This window comes from Nothobranchius furzeri, chromosome 9 (genome assembly GCF_043380555.1).
Source record: "Nothobranchius furzeri strain GRZ-AD chromosome 9, NfurGRZ-RIMD1, whole genome shotgun sequence".
Classification (NCBI taxonomy): Eukaryota; Metazoa; Chordata; class Actinopteri; order Cyprinodontiformes; family Nothobranchiidae; genus Nothobranchius; species Nothobranchius furzeri.
Genome location: NC_091749.1, coordinates 63,930,706 through 63,944,674, shown reverse-complemented (window position 1 = coordinate 63,944,674; position 13,969 = coordinate 63,930,706). Strand labels below are relative to the sequence as shown.

The window sequence follows — 13,969 nt, the reverse complement described above, 5'->3', positions numbered from 1 at the left end:
TAGGGTCCTTCAGTTGATCTCTAACTTAAGTGTTTCTAGTATGTATTCACAATTTGCTACACATTTGATATCCTTTAGCTTTTGTTGTTCAGAGATTTTTTAATATAATGTTTGAATGTTTCCTGCATAAACAGTAAAACTGACTTTTGTCCATCCTTGATGTTTCAGTGTGAAATGCCGTTTTATTAGGATAAAATGCATAATTGCATTCAGTAAGATTTCTCCAGCGCGTTTCTTACTGACAGCAAAAGGAGGTGCTCGCTGAAGCATACCAAATGCCCTCCTCTCCCCCTCAGACGGAGCAGATCTGCTCCGCATCCCGCAGCAACCCGGAGAGACAGCGCGACTACATCACTGCCCCTGCCTCCTCCTCACAGCGTTGGTCGCCATCCATCCCCTCTCCTCCTCCTCCTGTACCATAACAGATGGTGGGAACAACACAGCATCCACCGGGTACTACAACAATAGACCGCAGCATCCGGTGCACACGACGCGGGCCTCGCACCACCATGCTGCCGGGGCAGGACTGCGGACAGCTCTGAGGTGTGCCGACGTGGATTATTTCACGCGGTCCCAGCACCTCCACGGCCACGGGAGGAACCTTCTTGTGACTGTTCTGGGCTCTCCATCGAGCGAGGAAGATGGCCGCTATGAAAATATTAACCAGCGCAGGGCTCTTCTTGGCTTTCTGTGCGCTGGGGCTTCTTGCCATGGCGATCTGCACCGACTATTGGTACGAGACAGACGCGAGGAAGCACCGGGAGAGGTGTAAGAACTATGGAAACAAGCCCAACAAGCCTAACGACCCCGGTTACGGCTACATCTCCAACCACAACCTCCCCCTCCAGATGCCTCCAAAGAGCCAGGAGCGGAGAGGCGGCGGCCCGGATGTTGCTCCTCTCATCGGCTGGAAGCGCCACTTCTACGGGAGGGACGCCATCGCGTCGGCGATGGAGTCCCACTGCAGCCGGCAGTTCAACTCCACCGTGTCCGGGCTCTGGAGGAAGTGTCACCGGCAAGGCTTCGACCTGGATACCGAGGACCTGATATACAAAGGTACAGCTGAGAGCGCCAGGCCGTGATGACACACACACACACACACACACACACACACACACACACACACACACACACACACACACACACACACACACACACACACACACACACACACACACACACACACCAGAGGCCGTTTCCTTATTGATGAGAGTTGCTGTCCATGGTGCTGAAACGCTACATTTTTTAAAACTCAGCATCATTCACAACAAATCACCCAGGGTCTTACTTTAAGACACAACATTTTATAAGTAAACAGAACCTGGTTCTGTTTTTAAAGTAAACATGGTTCCTAAATGCTCCATTCCGGCCTCGGCTGGGTCCTGGTTTGGATCAGGAAGCTAAATCAGAGCACCTTCACAAAACTCTGCCCCTCTCTGGGTGTCCACCATGGCTGAGTGAGGGGGTTTGGTGTGTTTTTTAGGTGCTGAAACACAATTGATCAGTTGAGCTCAAATAGCTCAATAATGTTAACCAACTCTTCCAGAATCTCATTCAGAGTGACTGATCATTCCTCTTCCTTTATGCATAATGCTGCTCTGCACCCTTCTCTACACATGCACTTGCTTTTGGGAAGTTTGGCTAATATTTTTCTTTGCTTCATTTCTTTATTATACAGAATTTAAAGCAGCCAGAAGGGAGCTGCATATTAGATTTAGCCTCATTTGCAAATATAATAATAGTGTATTTAATGTGGCTTTAATGGCCCAGAAAGTAAATGTTGTATTTAGTCAAGTCAAACATTTATTATACGGTTTAGATGGCTGTTTGACTCTGGGGATCATATTTCACTCAGATTCATATTTAGTTTCCTCTCCAGTGCAAATGTAAACCGAGCAGCTTGATTCTGTTTATGAATTCCTTTTTGCACTGATTATTCTTAATGGACTCTGGGTACAAAGCACCTTTATTACATCTGGGAGTTTTCTGTTTTCCATGAGCTGTTCTGTTCTGCTGCATGTTTATGATCAGGAATCATCAAAATAAATATAAGTTCTATTGCACACATGTGTCCAAACAAAGGTTCAAAGGTTTATTGGAATTCTGCTTCCTTTATGGTTAAAACGCAATGATGTCAGCTAACGGGCAAGAAAACGTTTTCATAAATGACCATTAAAGAGGGGCTTCACTTGTATTTTTAATGCATTTGCATTGGTCTCTAGCAGGAATGAATGCCTTATAAGCTGTTCTCAGAGGGCAAAAAAGCTCAAGTGCCTGTTTCAGCACAGAGAATTCAGCCAGAGGAGGAAGTAGCATCAGATGACAGGATTTGAAGTCTTATTTCTTGATATTTGTGCATCTCACCTGTGATTGGGCCAAAACAACAACACTCTACCACTGACTCTGTTTGCCTTGCGATGGGGGCAAAACACCAACTAAAGTGTTATTACCTTTGAAATAGCAGTCAAGAAAGTGTACTGACGGTCTCCAATGGACCAGGGGTGGGGGTCGGACAAAAGACAAATTAAAACTTTTAGAAAATGTATTAGAATAAAAGTACAAATCAGAAAATGATTTAAGTCATATTTTGATGTATTTACTTAACTTATTCACCGCCAGCGTTTTTCAGCGTTTTTACTGTTTTTTTAAGAGTCACAGAACATTGTGCTCTACAATGATGCCAACGCCACAACTACCGAAACAAAGAGTGGACTCACCTCTTACATCAGGAAGAATCCACACGTTTCGAGCGTTATCCGTTCTTTCATAATCTGTTGTTGAATTGTGATCGGCAGAAGCTTTTCTGGTTCGAGCCTCACTTAGTTTTTTTACAGCAGCGGCCCAAAACGATCTCCTAACATGGATTTTCTGCTTCCTGATCATGTGACCTGTGACGTTCGCAGATGAAGACCGGCTTTAGAGAGGAGATGTTTGTTCTCCCGGCGCGGGGGCTCGTTCCGATGCCCACACAGTAAAAAATGCAAATGATGACTTTAGAAGTCAATGGTAGTTAATGAGTTAAAGAGCCATCCATCCATTTTCAGCTGCTTATCCAGAGCCGGGTCGTGGGGGCAGCAGCCTAAGCCAAGTTGCCCAGACTTCCCTCTCCCCAGCTACTTGGGCCAGTTCTTCCGGGGGAATCCCAAGGTGTTCCCTGGCCAGCAGAGTCTTTCCAGCGTGTCCTGAGTCTTCCCTTGGGTGTCCTCCCCACTCGACTTGCCCGGAAAACCTCACCAGGGAGGCATCCTGATCGGATGCCCAAGCCACCTCAACTGGCTCCTCTGGATGTGGAGGAGCAGTGGATCTACTCCGAGCCCCTCCCGGATGACCAAGCTTCTCACCCTAGCTCTAAGGGAGAGCCCAGCCTCCCTGTGGAAAAAACTCATTTTGGCTGCTTGTATCCGCTATCTTGTTCTTTCAGTCACTACCCAAAGCTTGTGACCATAGGTGAGAGCAGCAACGTAGATCCACTGGTAAATCGAGGGCTTTGTCTTCAGGCTCAGCTCTCTCATCACCACGACAGACCGGTACAGCAGACTGCAGACGCAACACCAATCCGCCTACTTAAAGATTCAGGGGGCAGATTACGCACCGATGACCAGGAGCCCCACAGTTGGCGTACAGACCCTCTCTGTAGCATCTCTCTCTCTCTCTCTCCTCTGGGTTCAGGTGTCCCAACTGCATGGGTTCGTCAGGAGACGTCATATTAATTTCTTAACAAATCGGAGCATGCCATCTTAAGGGATATTACCAAGAATCTCAGAAACACACACCTTCTTTCAGATACAGAGGTTCTGATCCGTGGGTGAGAAAATATCTATGCGTCACGCGTTTGACTTAACTTTACTTTGTCCTCGATTAACCTTGTGTGAGTGTAGATGGTGATGGCCTTGTCATATCAAAACATGACTGAGCCATATATATTAAATTCATTTCACAGATTAATCAAAACATTTCATTTAGTGTTCATATAACATTTGTTCATCAACCAAATTATTCTTTATTGACTAATTAACCTTTAAGTTTTAAATGTTCACATTATATTTAAGAGTTTGTTCTTTGATTAAGCAACTAATCCGAGCTGAGAGTGTTCACTTCATTCGTAGGCTTGAAGAGTCCTGCAGAACGATAAGGGAAGCTTGGGCCTTGAGGGGGGAACATGATTGTTAACAATACGCTATCATGTGTTCAGAGCTGCAGAAAGACTCTGAGCCAGCTGATGGGATGCAGGATCCGGCAGATTAAAGGAAACACACGCAGACTCGTGTCTCCATGTCGACCAGATATCGAAGGGTCAAACTGCACTTAAAAACTGACCATTACCGGACATTACACCATGTAGAGCCCTGAAAGTTATAGTCAGGATTCTGAAATGAACTCTAAAGCTAATGGGTAACCAGTGCAGAGACATTAGAATAGGAGTGATGTGTGCTCTTCTGTTTGCTCCAGGTAAAAACAGCTCCACGTATTTGGCTCAATGGCTGTCAGTTTATTTTCAGGCCACATGAAGATCATAAATGAGGATTAAAAACTAAACACCAGCTACTCTAGAGTGGTTGTCAAACTGACTCAGACTTTATTTAAATGATTAAAATTGTTGCTTTGCTAATTAAATGACAGAAACAGTTGATGGAGCTAGATTACAGAGTTTGGATCCAGGGATCAAAATGGTGTTATAATTTTTAATTCCTCCTTATGATTTCTTTTTAATTTTAGTGAGAACAACAACATTTTTGGAGCCTGATCAGAAAATGTGAACTGATGCTGCCTGCCATCATCTAATAAACCCAAAGGAGGGAAAAAGCTTTAAAATTCAGCTTTCCCTCCACTGAGATTCCTGCTCCAGATTAAAGTGTCTTAATTTTTCTGATTTCAACAGGAATAATTCAAAGATGTACTCCTGTCAAGTACCACTATTCCTCGTCCATCCTTCCACGAAATTTACCCGTCAACATCACAAAGACCATACGCCAGGACGAGTGGCACGCACTCCGTAAGTCTGAACTTTTCTAATGATTCTGTTTTCTAGGTCCAAACGTCTTTTGTTGTCTGTGACTTCAAGTGATGTTTTATTTTTTATTTTTGGGACTCTGGTAGTTTGTCTTAAAGTTGACGTGGTAGCAGCCGGCTGTTTCTCCTTCTCTGATGTTATTTAGCAGAGAACCTCACACACCAGAGGTGTTCTGTTGCTAAACACGTGAGGGTGTAATGAGTGGAGGGGGTTCGACGAGACCAACAACTGGATGGTCCTATAGTTGCAAAGGTGTCACAATTTCAGATTTTTTTTGAATAGCGGCAGTTCATTAATGTGATCGTTTGCTTTTACAAATACATTTTTCATTGATTGATTGGTTTTACTTTGGTCTTCAACTAGAGAAATGACCTGGACCAATATTCGACGAGGAATGATGCTTTTGCTGCGTTACAGTTCCTTCACTTTTACTAACACTTGTCTAATCACGCTTTGCTCTATTTGGTGAATATGAGGCTACAATTCATCACTATAGTATTAAAAATTCATGCTTTGCTCTTCTGTCACATAATCAATAACCTGTGCTGGCTGAGCGTTAAAGGGAACCGTCCCTGTTCATATCACTGTGTTTCTCTCACGATTCACAGATTAACTTATCTACATATTTATTACTTATTCAAATTGTTAGAGGTTGAACTTGGCTTCATTTGTCAAAAAATAATCATGAAATATTTTAAACCTTGAATGTGTTTGTTTAGTAAATGTCCCTATGGTAGTGAGGTGTCCTTAGCACTGTGTGACTAGGAGATTTATTGCTGTATTAACTTTGCAAATTACATTTTTATTTACTGGATAAACAAACTGCTAGATGAGATTCTACTTTTGCTGAAAGTTTTCTCACTTGGACAGTCTGAAACAATAAACAGTGACTTCATCCAGAAAAATAAGCAGAACGGAGCACTTCAATCTGACTGGATCTTTGTAGATTCATGCATGATGCACGACAGCGTGCACACCATTAAATGACATAACGGATGCATATGGGTGATGCAATCTCTGCAGGTTATTATCTTGACTTATGGTGCCCCTGGCACACTGAGAGTGTGTGACACTAAACAAGAGACAATGGGAAGCTGTTTGTGCAAAGGCACAAAATAATAATTAGGCAATAAAGCTTAAATAAACAATAAAATAAGCCTAGAGATGATGAGGATGATGGTGAAACTGATGATAATGTTGGTGGTGATGACGATGATGAAGTTGGCAATGATGATGATGATGATGATGATGATGAGAATCATACAAACAGGTTTGTAGGATTTTCTTCTTCCACCTTCGGAATATTGCTAAGATTAGAAGCATCCTTTCCAGGAGTGATGCTGAAAAACTAGTTCATGCATTTAATACATCAAGACTGGATTACTGTAATTCATTACTCTCAGGAAGTCCACAGAATGTAGTTAAAAGTCTTCAGCTTGTCCAAAATGCTGCAGCTAGAGTTCTGATGAGAATCAAAAAGAGAGATTATATCTCTCCTGTCTTAGCTTCCCTACATTGGCTACCTGTTAAATTCAGAATAGATTTTAAGATCCCCTTCCTCACATATAAAGCTCTTAATAATCAAGCTCCATCACACATCAATGATCTAATTGTTCCATATGTTCCTAACCAAGCACTTCGCTCTCAGACTGCAGGTTTACTGGTGGTTCCCAGAATATCTAAAAAATTGGATGGGAGGCAGATCTTTTAGCTATCAGGCTCCTCTCATGCGGAACTAGCTTCCAGCTTTAGTCCGTGAGGCAGACACCTTGTCTACTTTTAAGACTAGGCTTAAATATTCTATGTAGAAAGAGATAAACTTTAGTGAATCTTTAATTAATTCAACAGTAAAATGTTATTATCAGGAGATGGAGAATGTTGAGGGGTTAGCAACAGTTTGCTAGCTAATGCGGAACACCACTGTAGCTTCTTCTGGGGAGAAAAACACTTAAGGAAAAATAAAGTTAGGAGCAAAAATGGCAGGAAATGATGCAATTAGAGAGAAGTGGTAGAAGAAAGAAGAAGAGTGTGGAAAGTGGTCAGTATGTCCTCCAGCAGTCTAAGCCTATAGCAGCATAACTACAGAGAGAACTCTGGATGATGGTGTTGATGATGATGAGAGGATAACATTGATGAGGATGATGATGTTATGATGGTAGTGGTGGTGGTGATGATGATGATGATGGTGGTGGTGGTGGTGATTAAGAGGATAATAATGATGAAGCTGATGATGGTGATGATGGGGCAGCAGTAGCCCAGGAGGCAGAGTGGGTTGTCCACTAATTGGAAGGTTGCACGTTTGATCCCGGCTCTCGACAGAGAACTCAGCTGTAATGTCTTTGGGCAAGAGACTTAACCCACCTTGCCTGCTGGTGGTGGTCGGAGGGACTGATGGTGCCTGTGCTTGGAAGCCTTGCCTCTGTCAGTGTGGCTGGCTCAGGGCAGCTGTGGTTAAATTATAGTGTATCACAATCAGTGCATGAGTGTGTGTTTGAATGGATGAATGATACACTGCAGTGTAAAGCGCTTTGGAGTTCTCTGACTTTATAAGGCAGGTCATTATCAAGATAAGGTGGTGATGATGATGATGATGATGATGATGGTGACGACTTGGCAACGTGTTTAAAATTGAAGTTTAGTTTGAGATTTCCACCATCACTCTGCTGGTTCACTTTTTACCTGGGTTTGTTACCATGGCAACTCGTGATGGAAAACTAACCTGCTGTGAAGATTGTACATGTCGACCGGTCAATGTACTCAGATATTAAAAATTAAAGTAAAAAAATAAAAACACACTGGTGCATGATCACTGTGGAAATCTCATACATTTGACTTTCTTCGTAGGAGACCTGAGCAGGATCAAAGCTGATGTTACTCTGAAGTTGTCCCCAGGAACAGGAACTGATAATTACTGCCCTCTCAAATGACTCTGAGCTTTAGAATATTTCCATGTCATTTATTCATGAACAATCAGAGCTTCTGAGCTTAGAGCATTTATCTTAATGACTCATGTTGTGTTTGTTCCTTCACAGAAATCTGAGTTATTGAGTTATTCTAATCCACAGACTGAGATTTTCAGTTTCATGGTTCTGCACTTTTAACTCACAGCTCACTCGGTGACATTTCTGACTCTGTCTGCAGATCTGAGAAGAATGACGGCTGGCTTCGTGGGCATGGCCGTGTCCATCATTCTGTTTGGCTGGGTCATCGGAGTGTTGGGGTGCTGCCAGCAGCATGACCTCATGCAGTATGTAGCTGGGCTACTCTTTCTCATGGGAGGTACTGTGAAAGTACACGTCAACATGCAAGCACACAAATTAAATTTAGTCAATTACTGTGTTTACACAGTGAGAGCTGAGCAGTGGCTCCCCCAGAAAATGTTCATAGGGATGGCCACATATTTTGGACGGCGCACAATTTGGTCCTAGTACCTCTGGGAGCATTTAGCCTTTAGCTAGCTGCGCATTGCATTGCTCCTTCATTCTTGTTTTTTGAAGACAAAGTTCACCATTTTTACTTGTTCTTTTTGAAACATAATCAGTCACTGTTAGTTTAACATGCAGGCTGAATGTGGAGATAGTTTTCTTTCCTTTTTTCCTGCATTTTCCGCCAATAGAAAACAGACGAAAAACGCTTGGACGAGAAAGGCCAGTGACATTTTCAAGTCATAACGTCAAGTTAAACTTCATGGGCTCACCCATCTTGGCTTGCAACAGGGAAAGCTTTGTTGATTGAGCCTCCAATAGTGAGCAGAGAACGTCTTGGCTACTAGAAGCTAACCGTTAGCATTAGAAAATCTGCAACATGGCAGAACTCCTCCAGGCTTGTGTCATTTGTGGAGATAAAACATCCATGTTGCAGAGCGAACAGAGTCATTGCTGTTAACCAGGCAGAGGCAAGATGTCCAAATATCAGGAAATAAGATTCCATGGCCACCCCTGGCCACCCCTTGGGGGCACCACTGCAGCTGAGGGCACATATTAACATGAGAGAGCAAATCATTGCCTTGCACTAACTTGTCTCTAAGATGTACAGCACATTTCAGGATTTACCAGTTGATCCTGTGGTATCTTCTGCTCACACAGGAACATGTTGCATCATCTCCCTCTGCACATGCGTGGCAGGAATCAACTTTGAGTTGTCCCGCTACCCGCGCTACATGTACGGCCTCCCAGAAGACATTAGCCATGGCTATGGCTGGTCCATGTTCTGTGCCTGGGGGGGACTCGGTCTCACCTTGCTGGCTGGCTTCCTCTGCACCTTGGCTCCCTCCCTGAGCACACCTGCCCGCACGACAACCCACAAACCGAGGCAGGAGAACGGAACCGTGTGACGAAGGAGTCAGCCAACTCACCAGACACACAAGCCGCACCCTTCCAACTTGATGTTTAACTCTGAGACAGTTTTAGTCTAATTACTACCACGTCACAGCACCCCCAACATCGCCATCCTCCGTCAGTGTGCCGTGTGCCTAAGTTGTGATAGAAGCAGAAAAATAACAACAAATTTCACACATTGAATATTTTTGATGGAGCTGGGGGACGAGCAACCTGTACAGCAGCAAATGACTGACGATCGATAGCACAACGTGGACATTTGTTTGTTTTTGTGTTTCGACTCCTGAGAGTTTGTGGCGATCTAATGGTGACTGTTTTCTCTGAGGAGAATTTGTCTTAAAAAGGTGCTCTTTGAAAAACATAAAGCCACTCACACTCCTATTAAGGACACACACATATCAGCTTTTACACAAAAGCTTGATTCCTCTGGATTAACCTTGAGAACACAAACACAAGAAAATCAGTTTTAGAGCATCCTGTCTGGATTTTTGAAGATGTGTGTTTACTGTTTGTAAATTTAAAGAAAAAGAAAATGCTAGCAGTGATGTTTCATTGCATAAATCAGACGGCCGGATGTGATAAACGACTCCAAATATGTCTGCAGCATCTGATGGACCCAGCAGGATTACAAATACACAAAAGTATTCTTATAAAATGTTACATCAAGTAGAATTAAATCATTATTTGTAAAATGTAGATTTTTTTAAATATTTGTCTGATTTAAGTGGGATGAAGAGTTGAATCTATTAATGAAATCATCATAGACATTTTTTAATGATTACAAAAGTATAAAAAAAGCACTGAAACAGCAGCTGCTAGTTGGTGATTTAAAGGTGTGGTTCACTGCTCTGATTGCTATAAGTCACTCTGAGATTTTCATGCAGGCTGAACATGAAAATAGTCTCCTACACCTATCTCCTGCATTAGCTTCTGATAGAAAACAGACGGTGACACTCTAGGATTAGAAAATCCTGACAGATCTACGTCACACTGTCACTTAACATTCATGGACGCTCACAACGGGGAAGGCTGTTGTTGGTTTAGCGTCCAGGAAACATCAGAGGACTTCTTGGCTAGTAGAAGCTAACTGTTAGCATTAGCAACTCTACCACACAGCAGAACTCCTCCAAGCTTGTGGTTATCTGTGGAGATCAAACAGCAACGTTGCAGAGCGAACAGAGTCAGTAGAGTTGCGTTGCTGTTAGCCAATCAGAGGAGAGATGTCCAAATGTCAGGATGTAAGACTCCAAATCCTGTCGTCTGAAGCTCAGCTATGATTTCTATTTCCTGAAAAAGATGCACCAGTGCTTTGTTTCCCCAGAGTAAGCGTTACAAGGTATTCGTTCCAACTAGAGACCACTGCAAATGTATTCTAGTGATCCACACCTTTACTGATGACCCAGTTGTCTGCTGGCAGCTTAAACAAAACCCGAGAGTGAATCAATGAAACCAAACTACAGAATAAGTATTTATTTTGATTTTCTTCAACGTCCGTCAGCATTTTTGTACTGGGCATTCAATAAAAAAAAAATAAAGCCATTGTTACAGTGTTGTTGCAACATCAGACATTAAAACACAATATCTTCATATACTGTTAAACATGTGATTATACACATAAAAGATGGAAGACGTAGATGATAATCGTAATTAAAACCTTATTAAACATTTAATTTTAATGTGTTTTTTATGAGTATTAAGTGGCACAAAAACAGAAATGTAGTTATTAATCTAGAAAACACACTTGAGGCTGTTTACCTGTTAACAATTTTTAACCTTTTGATCTTTAAACCCTGTTTTATACCAAGAAATACAAACTGATTGAGTGCTGATCTAAAGGAAAGTACAATGTGCTAGATTTAATTACACTTTGGTGGTTTAATTGTAGACACAGACCTGGTGTTGGGGGAAATACCCAAACAGTAATGTTGCTACGCATAATTATGATGCATTTAATTAACATTTTATTTTATCTTTCAAATTTAAATGTAAAAACATCTCCTTAAAGTGATCGGTTGCTTTTTTTTTGGTCATTTTTTTGTAAGTGTATGCAAACAGAATGTTTGGAGAACATTTTGGGAGTTACTTTGGTAAGTTAGGCAACAGCACAATAATAGATAAAGACAGTTATTTATTATTTCATTTATTTAAATTAAAATTAAAGAAAACATTGGCGTTGAAATAGACTAAAGGTAAATTTGAGCATTTTAAGTGTTTTGTGTAAAAAATAATGTCTTACTTGTGGTGGTCATTCTGAATGGCCTCAGGTTGGACTGATAAGCTAACAGCTAGTTTAAGAACAGCCAAAACCAAAGCTTGTTTCCACTGTCTTAAAAAAGTTCCAATATTTCAAATTTTGCGGCAGTTTAGGCACAACTTTTTTTTTTTAGAAACTATTACATCACTTTCTTATTTTGGAAGTCAGTTTCTATGGACCTAATCACCTGATGCACCAGAAGAGCTACACCTTCCTGCCACACAGTGAAATGCAAACTTGAGTTGATGGACATTATAAAACATTTGTCTGAACTTCTATGAAACTTTTAAGATTAGTGTTTTTGTAAGTCTTTCCACCGAAGGCATACTCCATGCGTAACATTGGTGAAGCGTAGTACGCAGCAATTAGCTGCTGTTTTAGTGGATGTGTGCGTTACCACCAGCCACAAACTGTTGCATTTGGGATGGATACAATATAATATTTATATTGTACAAACGTGAAAGTTAAATTGTTGGAAAAATAAAGTTAGGATGTTATTACGTGATATCGCTCTAATGTGGTCGCTCTATGCTTCCGTAGAGCAGAAGCGTTCTGTCGCGTTGCATCACATGCAAATTTACTTTTGCTTAACTAGTAAAACGTAGAACCACAACACACCACAAACTTTTGGAGACATGCTGCCGTCTTTTTCCTTGCTTGTTTTTGCGTGACCTGGCAATTTCACACATAGTCTTGCAATTCTGCTGTCATTTCATGCGGCAGCGTCCACCACGCTTTTGCCACCTCGCATCTAAAACTCTCCCAGTAGAAAGGGCTTAAGCCAAATTTATACTTCTCCATCTGCGTCGGTACGAAGACACGCAACGCCATGCGTCGGCGCAAGAGCTCTCCGATGGACTCGCAGACGGTGATGGAGACTGCAAGCTTGTGATTGGTCAGGACACTGCTTCCTTTAAATTTTTCAACATCACCACCATTGCCCCCTCCAAAAAGATGTTTAGTGGCATACATGGAACAGTTTGAAGAACACTTTGTGGTAAAAGTCTGAAAAATGGATTTTTATCTACCAGTTGCTAATGGAGTACAAAGATATGCAGCAAGCATTTAATTCATTAACGGAAATGATGGGAAATGTGGGTTTAGAGGTGCCCATCGCATGAAGAGCTCAGTGCTGATCTAAAGGAAAGTACAATGTAAAGTACCATTGTAGTACCAATGGTACTACAATGGTACTTTACAAAGTAAAGCTCAGTGGCCTAGTGGTAGAGTGTCCGCCCTGAGACTGGGAGATCAGGGTTCGATTCCTGGTCGGGTCATACCAAAGACTTTGAAAAAATGGGACCCAATGCCTCCCTGCTTGACACTCAGCATTAAGGGGTTGGATTGGGGGGTTAAACCACCAAATGGTTCCCGAACGCGGCTGTGTCTGCAGCTCACCGCTCCCCCAGGGGATGGGTCAAATGCGGAGAACAAATTTCGCACACACATCAGTGTGTGTGACAACTAAAGGGACTTTAACTTTAACTTTAAGAAGTGGAGAGGGATGAGGGACAAATCTGTCCATGTTAGAAAGCCTCTGAAATACATTGAAACAATGTAAACACAATAGTATATACACTATTGTGGACCAGTGGCAGGATACCTCAAACAAGCGCTACGCCCTCTGTTGTCCTGGCGGGGAATTGCTTTGCAACGCTCTGCAGGTGGTGGAGAAGTCAGAAAGTTAAACTTCTCAGTCAATGCGCGTGCGTTTCTTCCTCGTGGAGCTGACAAAGAAGTGGCTTATGCATCCGGTGGAAAGGCTAGCTCACACTTTGGTTTTGGCTGTGATCAGACTGGCTAACCCTAACCCTATTCCTAATCCTAAATGTTTTTTTTTCCTAATGACGGCTGTTCAGGGAAGGCTTTCATATGATGGTTTTAGGCAAAGAACATTTAAAGTCTGTCTAAATAAGTTTAGTTCTGAACCATATATGGAAGCGAACAACGTAAACGGTTCTAAAAGTACGAAGCAAATTATTTGGTGACATTTATGTTTTTGAGTTTGCATCAAATGGGTTTTTTCCCCTGTGCTTCGCTCATCCCTCAGCAAACAGGGCGACTTTATTTTTGTAAATGACAACACAACACCAGTTCATGACAAAGGAACAATACAGCCATGTGTGATGATGTTGCTACAAGTGTTGACCATCTGGTGGGAATCATGAAGGTTCTACCAGCTTTCATAGAAAAAGATATGGTTTCCTTGTGTGTTTCCCAACACTTTTGTGATGCTCAGTCCTTTCACCATCAGTCAGGGAAAATCAATGAAACGTAAAGTTTGTCTCTTTGGGGTCTGGAAACAAAGTGAGGTTGGAGTTGTCAACCAAAGATGATCAGAGCATGCAACAAGCTTCACGCTGTGTC

At 42.2% G+C, this 13,969-nt stretch overlaps 1 protein-coding gene across 1 annotated transcript; it reads left to right on the top strand.

The window, feature by feature from the left end:
* Window positions 1–255: 255 nt before the first annotated feature.
* tmem276b (transmembrane protein 276b) lies at window positions 256–12,103 on the top strand. Its single transcript, XM_015953159.3, has 4 exons — window positions 256–1,056; window positions 4,880–4,993; window positions 8,153–8,290; window positions 9,097–12,103. Exons 1-4 carry the CDS (start codon window positions 642–644, stop codon window positions 9,342–9,344), a joined length of 915 nt encoding a protein of 304 aa, XP_015808645.1. The 5' UTR covers window positions 256–641; the 3' UTR covers window positions 9,345–12,103.
* The last annotated feature ends 1,866 nt before the right edge of the window (window positions 12,104–13,969 follow it).

Bases quoted from the DNA above. Each gene is read 5' to 3' on its own strand.
- tmem276b (XM_015953159.3), top strand. From the start codon at position 642: ATGGCCGCTATGAAAATATTAACCAGCGCAGGGCTCTTCTTGGCTTTC. The intron at 1,057-4,879 runs GTACAGCTGAGA...TGATTTCAACAG, and splicing joins CGAGGACCTGATATACAAAG to GAATAATTCAAAGATGTACT. The intron at 8,291-9,096 runs GTACTGTGAAAG...CTGCTCACACAG, and splicing joins GCTACTCTTTCTCATGGGAG to GAACATGTTGCATCATCTCC.